The sequence below is a fragment of the Pelodiscus sinensis genome, chromosome 5 (genome assembly GCF_052426305.1).
Source record: "Pelodiscus sinensis isolate ZL-2025 chromosome 5, ASM5242630v1, whole genome shotgun sequence".
Classification (NCBI taxonomy): domain Eukaryota; kingdom Metazoa; phylum Chordata; order Testudines; family Trionychidae; genus Pelodiscus; species Pelodiscus sinensis.
In genome coordinates, this window is record NC_143056.1 from 73994841 (window position 1) to 74016533 (window position 21693).

Here is a 21693-nt window from a genome sequence, read left to right on the forward strand (position 1 = left end):
TCCCTCCAGATCAGGCTGCAAAGTAAGGAAACATGGCAAAGAAAAATTACTAAAATCTTTTTGTAACTATTCTTTATCACAGCATTCCTCAAGAAACTGGATCCTGCTTACCAAGTTGACAAAGGACAGAAGATCAAGCTAATGGTTGAGCTTGCCAACCCAGATTCTGAAGTGAAATGGCTGAAGAATGGACAGGAGATCCAAGTGAGCGGCAGGTAAATTAGAAAGGAAACTGGAAGTGGCAACCCATGCCTGCAGTAGCAGAGGGGGCAGAATGAAGGCATTGACTTCAGCAATTAAAATCTAGGAAGGCATTTGGCCCATTTAGGGGAGCCTGTGACCCCACATGCCCATTTCCCCCAACACATCATCTATGGAGGCTGGAAAATCCAGCCTGTAAAGTGTTACCACCTGAAACAATAGTAAATACCAAGCCATCTTCAGGAAGTATAGACAAAGAAAAAAGGGGGAATATCAGAAGGGAAAGATGAAGTCTATATGTGTATGTCATTGTGTGTGCCAAGCCAGTTAACATATGAAATGACATTCAATTCACAGTTCTCATCACTGTCTCTTTCTCCCCTGTCCTGTACTCTCACTCTCTGCACATGGAATTGAACATTGCCATCTGCCCACTTAGCAAGTAAGTGGTCAGGTTATATTTTGCTGTTTCTGAATGTATTTAAGATCTAGTGAAATTGTCCTTCTTGTTCTATGGGACCTATTTAGATGTAGCAGGGCATCAGTAACAACTGAAGAGTCTTTGTCCTGAAGTCTGTTCTGTAGCTCCACTTATGTCCCAAATCAGGCATATATGAGGCTACATGGTAGAACACTAGTACTGGATTGCATTCTAGCAGCTATTAAGAAGAAGGGCAGTATTCTTGTGAGACAGCCCTCACTCAAGATTGGTTGGGGAGCACTGCCCAATGATGCACTTGGGAAGAGTTGTTGATGGAGGAGGAGGACCTAGACTCCACTTTCAGGATCCAACCCAGAGTTCTTTGAGGGCAATCAGTGATTGGATAGCTGGTGATGTGTAAGGCAGCCCTCCTTGGGCCACTTCCCATTGCCTCCTTGCAACTGTCCTAAAGTTATCATTGGAGTAACGTAGCATGAGGGTCAACTGCTCACCTCAGAGCACCTCCTGGCACCAGCATATGTCAAGGTTTTTCTTTCCTCTCAGGCAGAAATGGCCTTCTTCTGTGGTATGGCACAACTGAGCCAGCACACTCTAAGGGCTCTCCCCTGCTAGGATAATCCAAACGCAAATAAAGTGGATCAATCAAGTCCAGAATTCAAATGAGGGGGAGTGCTTTCCTCTCAGGCTGTCTCTGCAGCAAGCCCTCCCTACCCTCAGGAAGAGACCTTTGGGCAGTTGTTTAGAGACTTGCCAGTAAAAGGTCTGCTTTCTTCTTTGATCTGCCACCAAATGAGCTGCTCCCCTGCCTTTCTACTACACCTCTAAATGGTGCATTTGCTACAAATGCAGCAGGGTGGGGCTGTATGAGCTCAGAATGGATCCTTATTCCCTTGCTACTCAGTGTGAGTGCTGAATACCCCATTACACCATATCCGTTGGTATAAATATTTCTCTGTACCCCCTTATCTCTCACTAGTATTCTAGAAGCAGATAGCTCTCAGTCTTCCCCTCCTCTTTGCCAGAACAGGATGCCTGGTCCAAAGTCCTTCTCACTCCTCTCACCCAGCCTTCCCTCATGCACTAGGACAAGGTGGATAGCTTTAAGGTACAGATGTAAAGATAATCATACTTAGATTCTCTTTGCATTTCTTCAGATACATTTTTGAGGCTGTTGGGAATAAGAGGATCCTGACTATCAATCACTGCTCTCTAGCAGATGATGCAGCATATCAGTGTGTGGTTGATGAGGAGAAAAGCTTTACAGAATTATTTGTAAAAGGTGAGTAACTGCCAGCAAGAGAAGCAGATCCAATTTAACACTCTCTATATTGTCGTGTCTTGTTCCTCTATTCTGAAACTAGTTAATCTCACAGAAAAGGATGCTCTTAAAAATAGAAACATTCTATTATTTACTGAACAAGACATTTTTCCTCACAGCTAAATGAAGACAATAATCTGTGCAGCAGCCAATTACAAGCTAACAGGACACCTCAGTGCATCGTAAAAGGGAGACAAAACAAATGTTATGACATATCAGATATAACCATATCTTCCTGCAGAAAATAGGGGTTAATTCTGGTCATAACTACTTAGGGCCAGATGCACACCATGAGCCCTTTCTATCTGCGACTATTGCTGCATTAACATTCATTCAGTCTTTTAAAAACAAAATTACAGACCCAACCCCTTCCCTAACCCACCTGCAAAAATGTGCAACAATTAAATAATCAATGTTGAAATTGCAGTTGTTATCTTTATATTTTATTGTTAACATTCCAATGAGTCTAGTGGTGGGGAGGTTATACTTGGTTCACATTTAGAAGGGTGTATTTGCAACAAAGAGGGCTAGACATTTATAAATAAAGCTTGGATTGTGCATAAACTAAATGTTACACCGGCTGCACAAATATGTCAAATGGGCTAATGTTTAACAACCCTGAATTAGGTTTATGAAGATTATAAGTAAAAAATGATTAAATCCCTCCTTTATACTATGTCTCATAATGTAAGATCAGATCAAATTAACGGTGTGAACTGGCCCAGTAAATAGTATGCTCCCATGCAGTGTGCACTGGAGGGTGCTTTGGGATGGATGAGATTAGTTCACCGTTCCCTATTATAGAAGAAGGTATGTCTTACTTCATATCCTTTCTCCTTTCCTCCACTCTATTGATAGTGAAGTGATAGGGATCTTAGTACTCTTTGTGTTCCATCCACTAGACCGTGTTTAAAGCAAATTTGTTCATTTTCAGAGCCTCCAATTCTGATCAGTCACCCACTGGAGGACCAGGTGGTGATGGTTGGGGAGAGAGTGGAGTTTGAATGTGAAGTGTCTGAGGAAGGGGCTGCTGTGAAATGGTAAGGGGAACGTAAGAAAGAAAACATCACCTGATGCACCTTTGTCTTTGGGGCACTCTAGGGCTGACACCACTAGTGTGGTTATACTGTCAAGGTCTCTAACAAAAAGAAATTCTATTAAATTATCTAATGGGGTCCACAAGATGAGCCACTGGGGTCTGTCCATGAAGCAATTAGGAGAGGGATAGGGTAGAACCCCAAAGCCACATGCCTTCAAGGTGAGAAAGAGAGGGACTGAGTTTAAAGTTAATCCGAACTAAGTCCTCCTCATGGAATGAGGTATAACAGTTAATCCGAACTAAGGACTTAGTTCGGATTAACTTTAAACTGTTGCGTGTAGCCGCGGGCAGTTCATTCGAACTAAGAGGATTTAAAAATGGCGGCCGGATGGGAACATGCAAATAAAGCCCAGGATATTTAAATCCCAGGCTTCATTTGCAACTCCGGTTGCCTGATTTGCCTACCTAGCTCGAATTAACGAGCTAGTGTAGACATATACAAATAGAGGTACCAGAACAGACCATAACATGATATAACAACAAATGTATGGAATACTTTATCCGGAACTTCTTGCTCTATAGTTCCAGCGCTCTATCAATATACTTGTTTTGGCATTTTCTGTAATACCTATTACTTTAGGGTCTAAATGTTGCACAGGTTCACTAGATCTACATAGCAACTCCCTAATGGAATCTTCTGCATGGATTCAATTAAATCTTCTTCTCTTCTTGCTAGATGGGTTTAGAAGTCTCAGTGCCAGTGGCTGGAGGTATTCCCCCTGCACAAGGCATAAGCAAGCACAATGACTTTGAGGGCTCCATAGTACGCATTAAGTTGTTTCTATATTCCCTTTTGGGAGATGTAAGCATATGTACCCCTGCATTAGCCCTAAATGTCCAGCTCGTACAGAAGAGGGCTAAGTCCTAGATACCTATCTATGCCTTCTTTAAATTGTCTGTGGCACCCCAATACTAGCAGAGCACAAGATCCAGGATGTTGGCATTTTCTGCACAGATGCGCAACACAGTGATACAGATTCTGGCCCTTAGAAATCATTATTGATGGCTGATTCTTAGAATAACTCAAACTAGGGTAAAACAGAATAAGTGGCATAACAGCATATTTAGGAAATGTGTCAGGACCATCAGAGAAACAGTAACAGCTCACAGTGTCAGGGACAGGAACTCTCAGGAGAGCAAAGATTGGTCTCTAAGGCAAAGGAAAGTTACCAGACATTCTCAAAAGAAGGGACTCTCAAGGGAGCAGTTAGCATCTCTCATGACAAACGCCCTCTCTTCTCCTTATTGTTGTCATCTTCCCTCTGTACAATTTCTCTATATCAGCCTTCCTCTCTGATTTTGACTCCTGTCAGACTTTGTGTCTGAGTCACAATCTCCCCCACTCACCTATGGTCACTTCACCTTCCATGTTGATGATCTATCCAACCCTAGAGCTGTGCACTTCATCATCCTCATGTCTGCATTTGACCAGCAAACCTTTATTAAATTCTCCCACTTACCAGAAGGACCATTTGCTTTACCTGGTCTTCATCAAGCACTCTCTCTGACCTCTCTCTTGCTGAGTTCCCTCACTCTGGCTATTCCTCGGTCTTTTTCAATCTCACCCAGCAGCCCCCACCCCATGCCAACTCATGGCCTATGACCTGGCCTTTCTATGACTTCCTTTTTCTGTATCCACTTCTTTCTCCATACAAAGAGAGAAAATTGACAAAAATGTGACCTAATATCACTTTCCCTTCCTCCTCCTCCAACTCTCTTCCTTCTCCCCATTCATAGATGCAGATGTTTCTCATCTGCACTCCTCCTCTAACCTATCCTCCTGTTCCAGTAATCTCATCCCATCCTACTTCCTGGTCTCTCCCTGGTGTTCACTCTCAAACTATACTTTATTCTTCTCCTTAACCTCCTACTCTGCTCTGGATGTTTCCCCTCATGATACAAATGTGCTTTATTCTCTCCAACCTTAAAATAACCAATCCTTGACACCACTTTCCTCTTCAGCTACTGCCCCATATCCCTTTTCTCTTTCATTTTAAAGCTCATTGAATATGCTGTTTACAATAGCTTTCTGGAATGCTTCTCCTCCTCTAAACCAATGCTCATAAATTGTGGCTCGGGAACCCAAAGTGTGTCATAATCCCATTTTAATGGGTTCACCAGGGCTGATTCCCAAGCCCCACCACCCGTGGCCAAAGCCAAAGCTTGAGGGCTTCAGCCATGGGTTGTGGGTATAGGTAGGGCTGGGGGAGGCAAGCCCCCAGTGCTCCCTTCTGCCCAGGCCCTGACCTCCAGGAGCCAAGCTGTCCCCCCATAGCACCACAGGGAGGGGAGCGGCACGCGGCCTCAGCCTCCCCACCCTGGGGCATGGGCAGGGAGGAGAGTACATAGCCCCAGCCTCCTTGGGTGGTATGTGGCTTAGCTTCCCCGATCCCGAGCTCAGGAAAGGCGGGGTGGGCAGCAACAATCTGCTCCCATATGTTTCCAGTAGGTGTTCTGGGGGTATAGTGTGGGCAGGGCCAGGCTGGAGGTTTGGGAAGGCAACACCTTCCCTCACCTAGCATACTCACTGCCCATAGCTTCAGTCCTTGGCAGCAGGGCTCAGGTTATAGTCCACCTGCATGGGGCTGAAGCCCATGGGCTTCAACTTTAGTCCTCTTGCCCTGATGGAGCCTGGGTTTTGCTTTCTCCCATCTGAAGCAGTGGAGCATAGGTTGGGCTTAAACATGACCCTCCCCCCCCTTTAGGGTCGTGTTGTCATTTTTGTTGTCAGAAGGGGGTCAATTGCAACAAAGTTTGAGAATCCCGGTTCTAAACCCTCTCCTATCTGATTTCCATCCCCTCTTCAAAGTACTTCAAAGTAGGAATAAGAGATCCTCTGGAAAAGGGCTTTTTTCCGGAGGATCGGGGCCAGTGTAGACGCTCTTTTCCGGCTTTTCTAAAAGCCGGAAAAAAGCGGCGGACATTTTTATTTAAATGCCGCGGGGGATATTTAAATCCCCCGCGGATTTCCCTATTACGACCTGGAAAATTAGCATGCCCCTTTTGGAAAAGGAGCCAATGTAGACGAGCCCACCGGGAAAAGTCCAAATGAATTCCCCTCTTCATATAAATCCCTTTTAAAATCTCTCTGTGATGTCCACAAGTCGTCAGTTAATAATAATAACAATAACAACAATTAAAACGAATCTTAATCAATTTCTTCTTCTGGATTTTCCACTGAGTTCTGTCTTCTCTTGTCTACTGTCTTCAGTCTTTTAGACAGTACGCTCATTGCGGGGCAAGGACTGTATTAATCATTGCGTCTTGTACAACACTGAATATACTGTCAGAGTAAGCATATACCAAAAACAATAATGAACCGTCTTGTATTAGGAATGAGAATGTCAGTGAAAATTAACTGTCAGCAAGTGGTAATGTCAGATCTGTGCCTTCTGGTATTGTGTGAAATGCTCAGTCTTTTGCCACTTAGGTCACCATCAATCCTGCACTGCTGTCCTATGCCCCCAACACTCAATATCATTCAGCTGACTTATATTTTGTCTCAGAAGGGAAAGGATAAAGCAGAAAGTAGAGTGACTCAATACTCTTTTGTAATGCAGGGAAAAGGATGGAACTGAGTTGAAACGGGAAGAGACATTCAAGTACCGGTTCAAGAAGGATGGGAAAAAGCATTACCTGATCATTAATGAGTCAACCAAAGAGGACAGTGGGCACTACACTGTGAAGACCAATGGTGGGGAGTCAGTCGCTGAACTGATCATACAAGGTGAGTTACAGGCAATGCCAGATAATTAGGGAGGTTGAAAAGTGAAAGAGGATTGAAGGTAACCTTCTCCACAACAGGATAAGAAGGTGAGCTAGTCCTTATGCCTAGAGAAAAATTAAACCATAGCCAGGGAAATTACCACAGAGGCCTCAGGGAGACAGAAAATTGTTAGGTCTATGTGCCGGATGTAATAAATAGCTAGGCACCTGTTGCAGTCAGGATATCAGTCCTATTAAAGCCTGCATACTGTGGAGTTCTCTTTCCATTTCATCTTTTAACAAACAGCATCCTCAGCTCTGGTTCTTTCTTTTCTTTAAAAGCAACATCAACATTTTACTGTACAAACCAACTTTTGACCTGTTGATGTTTATGTTCCTCCCACAACTCACAACCCTAGAGAAGAAGCTGGAAGTGTACCAGAGTATTGCAGACCTGACAGTGAAGGCACGGGACCAGGCAGTATTCAAGTGTGAAGTCTCTGATGAGAATGTGAAGGGAATCTGGTTGAAAAATGGGAAGGAGGTGATCCCAGATGACAGGATAAAGATTTCTCATATTGGCAGGTGAGTCCTGCTTCTGAAAGCTTGGACAGGATTCTAAAATCCTTTCTGGATAGTAATGAGGAAATGAATATAAGCCAAGATCCTATTCTGGCTTCAGCTAAAGGGAGGAAGTTGGAAGTTTCCTCCACACAACGAACATGTATTATTCTAATCTTCTGTGATTTGCCTAGCTATATGCACGTGTACAGTATTGACATGTATGTAGTTCTGCAGGTGTGCATACAGTATATTGGTTTGTATCTATACAATGGCATCAGCACAGATTCCCAGCCCTTACTCTGCCTTTTCTTTTGGGGGACTAGTTTTTTATATATATATATGCGCACACACATTTAGATGAGTAAAATTTGCTAAATGGCCTAAACAACTTAGGGTCCTAAATCCTACAGAAAGTTAATGGGACTTAGGCTGCCAAAGGATTATCTGATGTGCTGTCTGCTATGTTTGGAAGAAGGGCGATGATGAACAAGCCTGAGCTTTCTTTAACACAGTGTTGTTTGGATTTACAATATGTTTAAGAGGAATATGGTCATGGGTATGTTTGCCCTAGCATATTGATTTGATACTGGGAAAGTTATGGATGGTTCACTGTGTGATTCGTCCTAAAGCTCTCACTGTTTGCAGCAGTGTCTCTGCTGATTAAAGTTAAGAGTTGTTTGATTGTGTGTATTTTCCAGAATCCATAAACTAACCATTGACGATGTAACTCCAAAAGACGAGGCTGACTATTCTTTTATCCCTGAAGGATTTGCTTATAATCTTTCTGCCAAACTTCGATTTTTGGGTAAGTGTTGTGGAATTTGGTTCTTAAAATGTATTGGGACTACAACATGCCTTAAAAAGAAGGAATTATTCACATATAAGCACTACAGGGAGCGATGGGACCAAATAATTTCATTGATTACACCAGGAAACCGTATGGAGATTTCCTTTTCTGGTATGAACATGGCACAACATGTAAATTTTCATGTAAATTCTGACAGTGTATCATCATGATTATTTGTATTGTAGAGCCCACAGTGTGTTAGGCACTTTAATACATAGGAAGAAATGGCCTTTGTCCACAAGAACTTACAAGCTAATGCACAATTCTGAAAGCGTTTACATATATGAATAATTAATTATGTGAATAATCTTACAGATGTCAGTGACATGGATCATCCCCTTTAGAAACTTGTACCTGAAAGGAGCCTCGTACGTAGCTCCTGTATGGCAGTGGCTCTCGTCCTTTTCAGACCACAGGAGGCCCCCGCTTTACAACAAACCGATTTACAACCCCCCTGTACTTACGACCTTTTCTGTAAGTGCAGACGAGGCCGAAATCCCCTGACTTATGTCCTGGGCCCCGCATTTACGACAGCATACGATGCCTGTCATAAATGCGGGCTCAAGTTATAACACCCACGACTTGCAACACTATTCCTGGAACTGATCGCACAAGTTGGGGGCAGCCTGTATTGTACATCTTGCAGGAGTCTGATTTATCTTGTGCACCCTCAGGTTTCACCTCACTTAAAAAATACTTGCATACAAAATCAAATATAAAAATATAAAAGTGTCAAAGCATGGTATTACTGAAAAAACTTACTGTTTTATTTTTACCATATAATTATAAAAGAAATAATTTGGAATATAAATATTGTACTTAAATTTCAGTGTATAGGCTATAAAGCAGTATAAACAAGTCACTGTCTTTATGAAATTTTAGTTTGTCTTGACTTCACTAGAGTTTTTTATGTAGCATGTTGAAAACTAGGTAAATATCTAGATGAGCTATGTACCTCCTGGAAGACCTATCCTTATCCCAGATGTACACATACTCTTTGCCGAGAACCACTGCTGTATGGACAGAAGTTGGGGGGCGGAGTAGTTTTTTTCCCTTGCACTGTTCTTCCTTTTACCAGACCTCAAGAAAGGCCTCTTTGCGCATTCAGGGTCTATAATGGGAGAGGAAGCTGAGACTGGGCAGCCTATCAGATCACACAGAGATTACTCACAAATGATAGTACAGTCCAATACTGTATTATATTTTTCTGTAGAGCTCAACCAAGGTGTCCCGTAAGCCTGGGGAATCTCATAAAAGTGCAGCCAGAAAGACCCTGGCCATGTGACTTTAATAGAGCCAAAGGTGAGGAAGGACTGAAGCCAGTATAGAGACACAGAGCCTCCATGTAAATGGATCTGGTCTTCAGTAGATCCCACTAGCATCCATCAGGTTTGGAGCAAGCCATGCAGCCTCTCCTGTGCAAGGGGGGACTTCACCTAAACACAAGTATAGGGAGACATTTCCCCTTGTAGGTATTTCTACTCCCAGAGAACCTTCTCTATGGGTTATGCTGGAAGGTTTTCTTCTTGGTATGCGCAACATGTTTCACGTGGCATGTGACAAAAATTCATCACCAAATGTGATCAATTGGTTGGATCATTAGCTTCCCTGGCTTGGGACGAGTACTGATAGGGAGCACTGGCAGACAATGACATACCACAATTAAGTGACTTGTAAAGTTATTCATGCAAAGTGTTTGCTGGGTTGGGTCCTAGAGGACAAAACACAAAAGAGGAGAAAGGATAGAAACAAAGTGATTAGGCTGAGGACTGGCACATGATATGTTTGTTTGTTTCTTTTAATATATATGTAAACTGCCCATAGTCACTATTGGTTTCTCTTTCAACCATGGGTTAGTTAGAACCTCTAAATATTTAACCCCTACACATACTATTGTTATTATGATTGTTATTATCCTAAACACTTTCCAAACTTTTTAAAAAGTTGTTTATATTCTATTTCAATTTTCCTACATTATTTTAATGTCATTTTTATGGGTCCAATCCTGCAAACACTAACATATTATGGCTTTGATCTTTCAAAAACATATTCATGTGATTATATGTACTTATTCACATAGTCCCGTGGACTTTTATGGGTCTACACATTTGAGCAACATTAAGTCTGTATGTGTTTGCAGGATTGGGGTCTTAAATCACTGCCAAAAAGATTACACATGGGAGTAAAGATATTCACATGAAAAAGTGTTTGCAAGACCCAGCCTTATTCTATTTTTTGTATTATTATTTTCTTATTTTTTTTATAAAGCCAGTTTCCAAAATATTATATATTCACCCATTGATTTACACCCACTAGAGATTATATTGTTTGTTTTTAAATTATTTTTGGTCTGCTGATTACACAAAGCTTAGCAATTCTCAGATCCATTTTTTTCCCTTTCCAGAGGTCAAGATTGATTTTGTGCCAAGACAAGGTAAAAACAAATATTCATTATTGAAACATGTGAGTAATATCTGAGAAAGTCATCTTGCATGATTTTCAGTAGCTCTTCAATTTTTAACATAACAGCTTAGAAACACCTCTCTTTTCCTGCAAAACATTCAAACCATGTTACAAATATTTTCTTTTCTCCACTTTGACTATAGAACCCCCCAAAATCCATCTAGACTGCATGGGTCAAGCAGCCCCTGACACTATTGTTGTGGTGGCTGGGAACAAACTTAGACTGGATGTTCCCATATCAGGAGATCCAATACCCACTGTCATCTGGCAGAAAGTAATCAAGGTAAAGTGTAGTCTGACAATGTGGCTGAAGCAAAGAGGGCATAACAAATAATTTCTGTTCTTTTTCAAGTATGTTTTGAATTTCCAATTCAAACTTTTCCATATCTCTTCAAATGTAGAATTTCTAAACAAAGAAATTTCTAAAATAGCAGCAAGGAAGCACCTGGTAATTTAGTTTATTTAACTGTAGTCTTCTTGAATTGTGTTTATTCTCTGTGAGGGGAAAAGGATGTGTATGGTAGCCTTTCTTCCCATCTTTCTCTACTACACATCGGCATGGTCTCTGCATGCCTAGGAAGAGGACTGCCACTTCCAGATTACTGTCTTCTTACATCACAAGTGTCCACCCCTGTTTGTGAGTTCAAAAGCACTTGATGGTGGCAGCAGATTCCCCAAAATCCAGGTATTAGGATTTGGAGAGGGAGGTGAGATTTGTACCAAAGCCTGTAGAGATCAGGTTTTGGGGTTGCTTTTGCGGGACCCCACTTCTGCATTCATTGTGCTAGGGGTGGACACTTGAAACCAACCCCAGGGCACCCCAAGCTCTTTTCTCCAAAGAGCTTGAAAAAGAAAAAGAAAATATAAACTGCAGTCTGTGGCTGATATCCCTTAGTCAGAGGCATGCAGATCACACAGACAGATTGTCCAGGACACAGAAATGAACCAATACCAGGTTAATAAAAAAAAAGAAAGAACTTTTATTATCAAAACAATACTCCTGTTGCAAGCATAATGACTAGATGGAAAAAGTCACCAATTAATATACTCATGCAGACTTCCATGGGCCAAAACTTAGTTACAAAGGAGAGGAAACCCCATTTCTAACAGCACAGACATCAGATCCACAGTCCCACAACAGAAAATGGATTTATCTAAACTTTACCCTACTTACACATTCTGAAGAGTCTTTTTCTTGGAGACATGTCTTCTGTCTCCCTCAGTATCTAGAACAAACTGGCTCAGAGACAAAGGAGGGAAAAACCAAAAATTCCTTTGTCTCCGTTTGAAATCCCTATCTGCATTTCTATTGGCTGACTGATACCTGGCTAGGTACAGTTAACCCTTTAGTCCCCAGGCTGCTGCCCATGCCTCATGGTCATGACAACTCTGCGTTCAGTTCCTTCCATATTGTCAGCACCCACTCCGAACAACTTATGTTTTCCTTTGCAATCCAGAACTAAGAAATTTTCAGTGACAAGATGGAGAAGGATTTCAAACATCTGAAATATTATTTTCTGATCATCAATCCACAAAACATCCAGAAAGCCCTTGCTGGAAAAACTATGCCCCTAACAAAACATGCAGACTTCATTATTTAAAATTAAAATTATTTTCCCAAATAACCTAAACCAGGCTTACCTCTTCCCCCAGCTCCACAATAGGTAGACAAGTGGCCCCACTCCTTCCCTGGGGAGACTAAAGCTCATACAGTCCCATGCTTCCCCCTCAAGCCAAGTGACTCTGTGGAAGAAAATCTTCTGGGAGAGATCACCCCAAAAGTTTACAAGAGCAGAATAAAGTAGCTGCAGCAGAGAACTTAGGATGAGATATAAGACATGAGTAGATAATTAGGGAAAGGAAGACTGTGAAGGGCCATGAAGGTGAGGACAAGAAACGTGAACTTGATGCAAAGGAAACATCATAAGTAGAGACATTTTAAAGGGTCAGTAGCATAACTTGAAGATTATCTAATTTGGCTGATATTAAAAGCCTGTAAAACAGGGCTACTCAACATGTGGCCCACAGCCCATTTATTTACTGCCCACAGTGTGGTTTGGGTTTACACAAGGCTCAACACATGGCCCGTGAGTGGGATCCTTTGAACATGGCTTCCACTGGGAACACGCCCCACAATGGTGAGATATATCCCAGGTGGGGTGAGCATTGAAAGACACAAGTGAGTGGGCTGGCTGGAAAAGAAGGGTACATGGTATCAGCATTTTTAGCCTCCAGAGAGGAAGTGTCGGGGCATTGTGAGAAGTGCTTTCTATTCATGCCTGTCAGTGTGAAAGAAGCTATTTGCATATATTTGCATGTATATGCAAGCACACTTAAGTTGCAGCCCCTAGGGCTTCCAAAATTGAGTAGTCCTGCAGTAAAAAATGTTTATAAATCCAATACTCCACTGATATAGAAAGTATGTTCTCTGTTTTGCACAGATGCATAAGACCACTAATCTATTAGGGTGTATCTACAAAGCAGCGCTATTTCAGAATAATGTCCATTATTCCGAAATAACAATGCGAGCGTCTACACAGCAAATCTGTTATTTCAAAATAAATTTGAAATAACGGATGGCGTATTCCGACTTTTGTAAACTTCATTCCATGAGGAATAATGCCTATTCCAAAATAGCTACAGGCAGTCCCCGAGTTACGCAGATCCGACTTATGTCAGATCCGCACTTATGAACGGGGCTTTTCTCGCCCCGGAACTCGCGGACGGCGGGACCACTCAGATGCGCAGTGGTCCCGCCACCGCATCCTCCGGGGTGAGAAAAGCTGCTCCGGGTGTCCCTGGTCTGCTGGGGACTCCTCCCAGCAGACCAGGGACACTCCGAGCAGACCAGGGACACCCGGAGCAAAGCCGCAGAGGACACCCGGAGCAACTCTGCCTCGGGCTTCCTGTAGTCAGCCCCTGGTCAGTTTCAGCAGCAGCGGCTGAATCTGGAGCCAGTTCCAAGTTACATACAAATTCAACTTAAGAACAAACCTATAGTCCCTATCTTGTACGTAACCCGGGAACTGCCTGTATTTCAGAATAGTAGTGTGAACGCTCCACTGCTGCTATTTTGAAATAACTCCTCCCCAAGGGCTATTAAAAATTAGTTACTCGTCAGTGCCTCCTGGGGCTCTAAATCAAGGAAGCACATCCTCATTAGGGTTGCCTGCCTCGGACTAATTTTGAAGATTCCCATTTCTTCTGGAATAGCTTATTTTGAAATAAGCATGGAATGTAGACGTACCCTTACAGTCACAGGACAGTAACTGAATCATATCTATCTGTGATCTGCTGCAGGGATATCATAAGGTTTTGTTTATGATGTTGTGAAACAAGTTTTGCTGATTCTCCTTTTAATTCCTTTTCACTTTGGGAATTAATTTACAATTCTGGCTGTTTTTTTTAATCAGTTGATTTCCTTCTCATTTTTGTTAATTGATTCCGATCTTCATTTTGCCACATTTCCTCTGCTAAGCAACAAACATACCCTGCATAGATCCTTCTCCTCTTTGTCTTAAACACAACTAAACCAACTCTGATTAATTAGATCTTTCTGACTCATCACAGAATCATAGAAGGACAGGATTGGAAAGAACCACAACAGGTCAACTAGTCCAGTCCCCTGCACTCAAGGCAGGACTGCATAACAAGATTTTCTCCAGTTTGTCCAAATCTTTCCTGAAATGTGGTGCTCAGAACTAGACACAGTTCTCTCACCTGAGGCCTAATTAGCATGGAATAGAGTGGAAGAACTACTTCTCATGTCTTATCTACAGCAATATGGATAATATACTTTCTGGGTGCACTTTCCAACCAGTTATACAACCACCTTATAGTTGCATATGTAACCCTTCTGCTGGGTAGTGCCAGCAGCAGCCAGGGCCGGGTTCAACATCTAGGGGTCCCTTTTTGTCCATCTCACACAGAACAGGCTCGAGCCCCCACCCAGTAGCCTGGGAAACTCACACACCCCTGGGTGCCTCTAAGAGACAATGCTTCCCCACTCGCAAGCAGAGTCTGAGTGTAGAAAAGAAACTTTTAATGAAAGAGAGAAGTCACTTGGCATTAACTTAGGAAAATACCACAAACAGAGTTCATAACTGCACAAGTAACCATCCCAGCTCCAAGGGATTGAGCAATGTCCTTTGCCCCTCAGGGTCACCAGTCCAACAATGAAAGGGTTCCATTCACTTACCTAAACTTTCTCTGTACCCCACTTCAAACGCCCCACTTACAGCTCTTCTCCAATCAGTGCAGACCCTGACACATCACCCTGATGACTCCACTCATTGAGCCTGAGGCCATGCCACCTTTGAGCTGCTCCTGTGGTCCTTTTGCTCTGCCTGCCGCCACTCCTATCGGCCACCCACTTGTTGTTCTCGCCAGCTTCTCCGCTGGCCGCCCGTTCCTGCCAGCTGCTCCACTGGCTGCCTGTTCCCGCCAGCTGCTCCGCTGGCCGCCTGCCGCCACTCCTACCGGCCGCCCGCTGGTTGTTCCTGCCAGCTGCTCCACTGGCCACCTACACCTACCAGCACCCTGCAGGTCGTTCCCACCAGCCACACCGCTGGCAGCAATGGGTCTGGCTCCAGGCCAAACCAGTGACTTCAGCTCTTAGTGATTTCAACTCTTTAGCCACCATCTAGGCTGGCAAGAGAGTCCAGCTTCCACTGGACTAGCAAAAAGACTCCTGCTGAAGTATGCTTTAGGTTTATCCTTAGACTAAGGGGGGGAAAGGCAGGTTGAACCAGTCTTACAGCTGGCTCAAGCCCTTTCCCTCCAACTCCATTCACTCAATTCTGGAATGGCGAAGCTTGTTCATCTGAGACCTCTTACAATGATGGTATCTCTCCTGCAAGCATTGGTGCCATATTTTACAGTTCTCACATTTAGAGGTAACATGATTTGTGACCCCCACAACCGTCCAAATTAGATACAATACATCACATTCCATTCTAACAACTGATCCTCCATCGGCCCTGGCTGAATTGGATTTACATAACCACACCCTGGATTCCTTCCCCATCCTGGCATGAGCTGTATTTACATACCAACAGTTAACAGTTAATTATCTTGCAGAGCTAAACAATTTGAGTGAGCATACCCACCCGCAGGGCAGCTCTCTACTTTTAGCTGGCTGATAGCAAGCAGTAGTTCAGCCCCTGCTTACACATATATACACTATATTTCCCTGGTTTGTTTCTGAGAAGATTATGCAAGGCAGTATCAGGTATACTGGGTCTACTGCTTTTCCTGAATCCACATGGCTTATTATCTGTTAAATTAGGTTGATTTGACATGATTTGTTTTTGACAAATCCATGTTGACTGTTACTAAATACCTTATTATCTTTTAGGTGTTTGCAAATAGATTGTTTGATTATTTGCATCATTATCTTTCATGTCCAGGTTGAACCTCTCTGGTCTGGCAATATGTATGGGCCGGTATGATTTTAGTTACCTAGATATCTGCTTACTATGGGTGTGTCCAAGTTTCTCATTGTCCCATAAAGGTTGTTTACAGCCTCTCAGTGTTCCATGCTGTTATTTAGCTCTAATTTACCCCTAAATGTCTTCTAAGAGCCCAGTAAGCTGTGAAAGTGTTGGTAATGTTGCTGGACAATATTGACCTCCCATGGTTTGGCAAATTCTCTGACTTAGCATTAGTCAGGCCCCAATGGTGCCCAACTAGAAAGGTTCAACCGGTGTTGCTTTGTTTATTTAGAACAACTGCAATGTGCTAAGCAATGAAGATACCATGAATTCCCCAGATTCCAGCAGTGATTTAAATAATGATAGCAAGGTAAGTCCTTTATTATTTATAAAAAACCATTAATATATATGGAATTTTTCCAGACTTGGTGGTTTTACACGGTCTTGCTTAGAGGAGCTTAAAATTTAGAGTAACATATGTATTAACATAATGCATCAGACCACAGTCCATCTAGGGCAGCGTCTTGCCTGACAGTTGCAATTATCAGATGTTTCAGAGGGATGCACAGGAAATGCCTTAGTGGACACTTAGGGTATGTCTACACTACATGGCTCCATCGACGGAGCCATGTAGATTTGTTTACTCAGCAAAGGGAAATGAAGCGGAGATTTAAATAATTGCCGCTTCATTTAAATTAAAATGGCTGCCGCACTGTGCCGATCAGCTGTTTGGCAGCAAAGTACAGTAGTCTGGACGCTCCGCGGTTGACATCAAAGGCATCTGTGGACCTCCCCGGTAAACCTCATCCCACGAGGCATAACGGAGAGGTCGAAAAATGCCTTTGATGTCGACCACGGAGCGTCCAGACTACCACGCTGTGCTGCCAAACAGCTGATCGGCACAGCACGGCAGCCATTTTAATTTAAATGAAGCGGCGATTATTTAAATCGCTGCTTCATTTCCCTATGTCTAGAAACCTAATCTACATGGCTCCGTCGATGGAGCTTTGTAGTCTAGGCATACCCTTATAGAATAAGCTGTCTATAGGGCAAGTTTCTTATTAGCCACCATTTTTTAGTGATGGATTTTTGCTCTGAAGCATTACGGTTTGTAACACTTTCAAATATTTTTCAAAAAATATATTTAATCCATTTGAGTTTCACTAAAGCCCTTATCTAGAGGAAGGACAGATGACAAAAGATAAAATAATAGGAACCAGAAGAACAGACCACAAGGTAATGAGGTTACCTTTTTCATATTAAGTTTCTTTTATCATGCATTCATTTTGATACATTGGTGTATGTATAATAACCAATCAGAAGAATTATTTTGCTATTTGTAATACATCAGAATTCAGAGGCCTCAGTCAAGATTCAGGCTCCACTGCTCTAGGTGATACACATATAATATACAAGTCTTTGTGCAAAGGGGCACAGAGTTTATAAGTACAAAGATGTGACAAAGAGACAAGGATATAACAAAGTGGTGATGGTTATGTTTAAACATATCAGTGCTGATTTTAACCCTTTTCTCTGAGCTAACAAAAAAGAAAAAAACAAAATGGAAGAACAGGCAAATGGTCAAAGAGGCCTGAGAATGAGGAGTTTGCAGTAACAACAATGGAAGGAGAGGCCTTTGACAATGGTTTTAATATTGTAAATAAAAACAAAATGTCAAAAATTCAGTTCTTAGAAGTGTCAAGAAGGAAGATGCAACAAAATTTAGACATGGACAAATATGTGGACCAAGGGAGACAGAGGAAAATCCCCAAGTCACAAATTTGAGACTGAAATGCAATAGGGTCTTTTCAACTACCAATAGTGCTTTCACAGCTTTAAAAATCAATATCTCCCAAAGAAAAATGTTCTGAGCTGTTACTTGCTACCCCTGATATCCAGTTGTTTCTACAAAATAGAACATTAAAATACAATAGAACGTCATAAATAGCTTCTCAGTGATATTGATATTTGGTGTCAGAAAGACTTGCATTCTGCTTTAGGCTCAGCATGTTTATGCAATTCCCAGTTCCCTTCATTCAGAGCATCAGGTTCTCCTTTTCCATTCTAGCTACAAATTATTTCACATGATGCTTTCAATGCCCACAGCTACTCTCTGAATCTGAAGGCAGAGTTCGTGTAGAAATGCATGAAGACCACTGTATCTTCATCATTGAAGGAGCAGAAAAGCCAGATGAGGGGGTTTATAGAGTTACAGTACAGAACCCAGCAGGAGAAGATAAGGCTGATATCACAGTAAAGGTTATTGGTAAGTGATGGACAGGAATAACCAGTTTGAAAAATGTTTGAGTTCAATGGGACCTAACCTCATTGCTGTAAACCTGAGAATAACTCTCAGTTCAAAGAGGTGAAAAAAGACCATCTAGGAGGAATTAATTTTATAAAACTTGTCAGAATTATTTTTTCTAAGTAGCTTATCTTGTATTTCCTATATGGGAGGAGAAAGGATCATTCTGAATAATAGAGATTAGATCATTCTGAATAATAGAGATTAGATCACACAGAATAGTCTTCCCTTCCATTTCCCTACATTTCTGAATGTCACTGAGCCAGTCTCTTCTCTCAGTAGGGGTGATACATTTAAAGAATGAAATCAATTTTTGCTGTTTTGTTGTGAAAGTTTTCTAATAAAAATGACTTTGTTATATGTAAAGTAAATAGTTAACGGAATGAAGGGATAACATATAATCTACATATGGTATAAGATATTAGAAAGGATTGGAATTAATTTACTGTACAAAGGAAAAAAGCTATAAGGGTGTTTGACTAACATACTTTATGAAGGGCATTGTGAGTATCAGCCAGTTCCTTCTTTACATCATGGCCCATATTATGAAAACAAGGGCAATGTGTACAAATTTAGAAGTGATAAAAGAAAAAAAATTGTACACAATATTGTACACCTTTATAATTCATTGCTCAATGAGGTCATTGGGAAAAATACCAAGACAGGATTTCCCAAAGGAATAAGTTCTTTTATATTACAGGTTGGACCTCCCTGGTCCAGCACCTCGGAACCTGACTGGTCCCAGATGAGGGATTTTGCCAGACCAGTGGAGGTCATTTTTGGACCTCCAACCCACTGACCTCCTGGATGGCTCCTCATCTCCTCCTGGCCCTTCTGCCCTGATGACCCTGCTGGGCAGCCATCACTTCCCTAGCTCTGGGACCCTCAGGGACCCACCGAGCAGCAGTGGATCCCTGCCCCACCAAGAAACCGTAGCTCTTAGTCATGTGCGTCTCCCAACACTGCTGGGCAGAACCTGCAACCATATGCTGACAGTGGGCTCTCTGCAGGCAGCCCACTGCCCTGCCAGCCCCGCAGGTATCCTTGCCACTAGCCCTCCCCCAGGACTCTCTGGCCCCGCAGCATCTGTGCTGGACCATGGATGTTGCCGGACCAGAAAATCCTTGTTATTTAAATAAGGTAAGACAACATATGATCAACCATTGTATTACAGATGGGGTTTATTCCAGGCTAAGAGGGAAGCCCCTTATTGCAATACTGAGAGCAAATCACTGGGTGGTGTTATTTTTAGCTCTCTATGCAGCAGACTGGAGCAAATGGAACACTAGTTTAAAGCTTGTTCTCTAAAATATATCATGGAGTTCTGCCTAATTACTTGGAGGCAAGATGCAAGATAAGGAATCACTCATGTGATAGGCTCCAGCCAATGCAGAAATGGGTCTGGTGATCCTAAGGCAGAATATATTAGTCCCACAGGAGTAACAGCAGCTCAATCTGCTCAACATCACTCTAGAGCTTGATGGTGGTGATAACAGTCTGCATAAGCCTCAACCAATTCTAAGCTTGCTCTTGCTCTTGCTCTGCTCCTAGTCCTTCTCCAATCTTGATCTCCCTCCATTCTCACTCCAACTCTACTCTGGACTCCTGACTGCAGCTCTGACTCTTGCTTCTGACCAATAAGCCCTATTGCCATGGGTCTGACCACTTTAGTACGACCATTTTCATCATGGTTACTGATAGTTTGAACCAGTGGTGGGCAACTTGCGGCCCGTGGGCCATGTGCAGGCCAATGAAGTTCTATGTGTGGCCTGTGAGACATTTTGTTTACCCTTGCCTATGCACAGGGTTACATATTTCACTGGTTTTCATCCATGTAGTTTTTTTCCTATTGGTATGACACACATGTAAAGCAAGGGTATCTGAAGTCAGGTGCATGCTAACTGCAGAGAACTTTGATTGTAAGAACCATACACTCTTTCTGCATCCAGTCTAACCGCTACTACAGTTCAATCAGCATACTCTGCAAATTCTAGGTATGCAAGTGCAATTAGCAAATCGACTCTATCCAGGGGGCTGTCTTGGTTACAACAATCTTGTGGCCCACTGAGATGAAGGAGGGCCAATCGTGCAGCCCACTCATTAGCCTAGGTTGCTGCTCGCTGGTTGAAGCAGACTGATCTCCTGAGATGCCAGAAATAATTAGAGGTCTCCAACATCAAGTGGCCCAGATACAATGAGAAAATGCCTTCCTATGCCAGCAGGTCCTAGTGGTTTTGGGCCCGCTCACATCATCATCCACAGGGCTCGACAAATAATGCAATCTACTTGCTCGTGGTGAGTAGATTGCAACCCGGAAGAGCTGGGTTCAGGCGATCTGTGCATGCACAGAACGATCTGAGCATGCGCAGATCGCCGGACAGCAATCTGCGCATGCACAGTTTGGCGAGCCCTGATCAGTCATGTCAGTCCAAGATCTAGGCCTAACAATCCCCTCACAGAGAGTTATGATGGAAACCATCAGAAGTTTCAGGCAGTTCTCAATCAATGTTATTTATTGTTCCTTTTGCACCAGGTGATGTACCTTAATGACCACTTCAAGGTAGAGGTCATCAGCTAATTTGCAGGCAAATCACTGGATTACGCATTGCCACTCCTCAAGCTGGAAAACTTGATTCTCAATGATGATGATGAATTTATTCATGTCTTTTCACTCCTAACTGATGATCCACCATGCCATTCTGCCAAAGTTGCTCTGGAGTGAGTCACTCACTCAATGCCCCTGTCCTATTGTGGCCTGTACCATGCACTTCTATCACCTGGTCGCAGTCATAGCCTGGAATGAAACAGCACAGATTTACTACTCCTATCTAGGCTTGAATGATGAGATCAAAGGTGAAACAGCCAGGGTTGAGCCTCCACAGCATCAAGTTGTGTATCCAAATGATAACTGACTGAGTGACGCCAGGAAAGATGGAAGGTACATGCTGGGTCCTTACAAAAACTTGACCTATTCCACATCCCTAGGCAGACTCTGTATCTGAATATATGCAGGTAGACATGACACAATGGTGCCTCCCAGATCGAAAGAGGGAACATTATCATCTGACTAGCCTGTCCTTGTATTGTAGAGGAGTGAGGCCACTTTATCGCCATGTGTCCCTTCAAGTCCAGTCCAATAGCTGGTTTGGGAAGCAGGCAGGTTCTGCCCCATTAAAAGGAACACAGGATAGATGAAACAACAGGATTGGGTCCCCTACACAAACTCCCTCTGCTGCCTATGTACATCCTAACCGCTGTGGACAACGGTCAATCCCATTTTCAGATGGTGCTTCTGACACTCTAGCTCCTTGTCAACA

General features: G+C 42.7%; 1 protein-coding gene across 1 annotated transcript in view; it reads left to right on the top strand.

The window, feature by feature from the left end:
* The window catches only part of MYBPC3 (myosin binding protein C3), a 142276-nt gene that overhangs the window by 49766 nt on the left and 70817 nt on the right, over positions 1-21693 (top strand). Inside the window, exons 12-21 of the mRNA XM_089778538.1 lie at positions 83-215; positions 1798-1922; positions 2896-3001; positions 6621-6787; positions 7185-7350; positions 8028-8134; positions 10581-10610; positions 10783-10922; positions 16364-16441; positions 18178-18337. Of these exons, the coding sequence (XP_089634664.1) occupies positions 83-215; positions 1798-1922; positions 2896-3001; positions 6621-6787; positions 7185-7350; positions 8028-8134; positions 10581-10610; positions 10783-10922; positions 16364-16441; positions 18178-18337 (1212 nt within the window). The remainder of the gene's footprint in view (positions 1-82; positions 216-1797; positions 1923-2895; positions 3002-6620; positions 6788-7184; positions 7351-8027; positions 8135-10580; positions 10611-10782; positions 10923-16363; positions 16442-18177; positions 18338-21693) is intronic.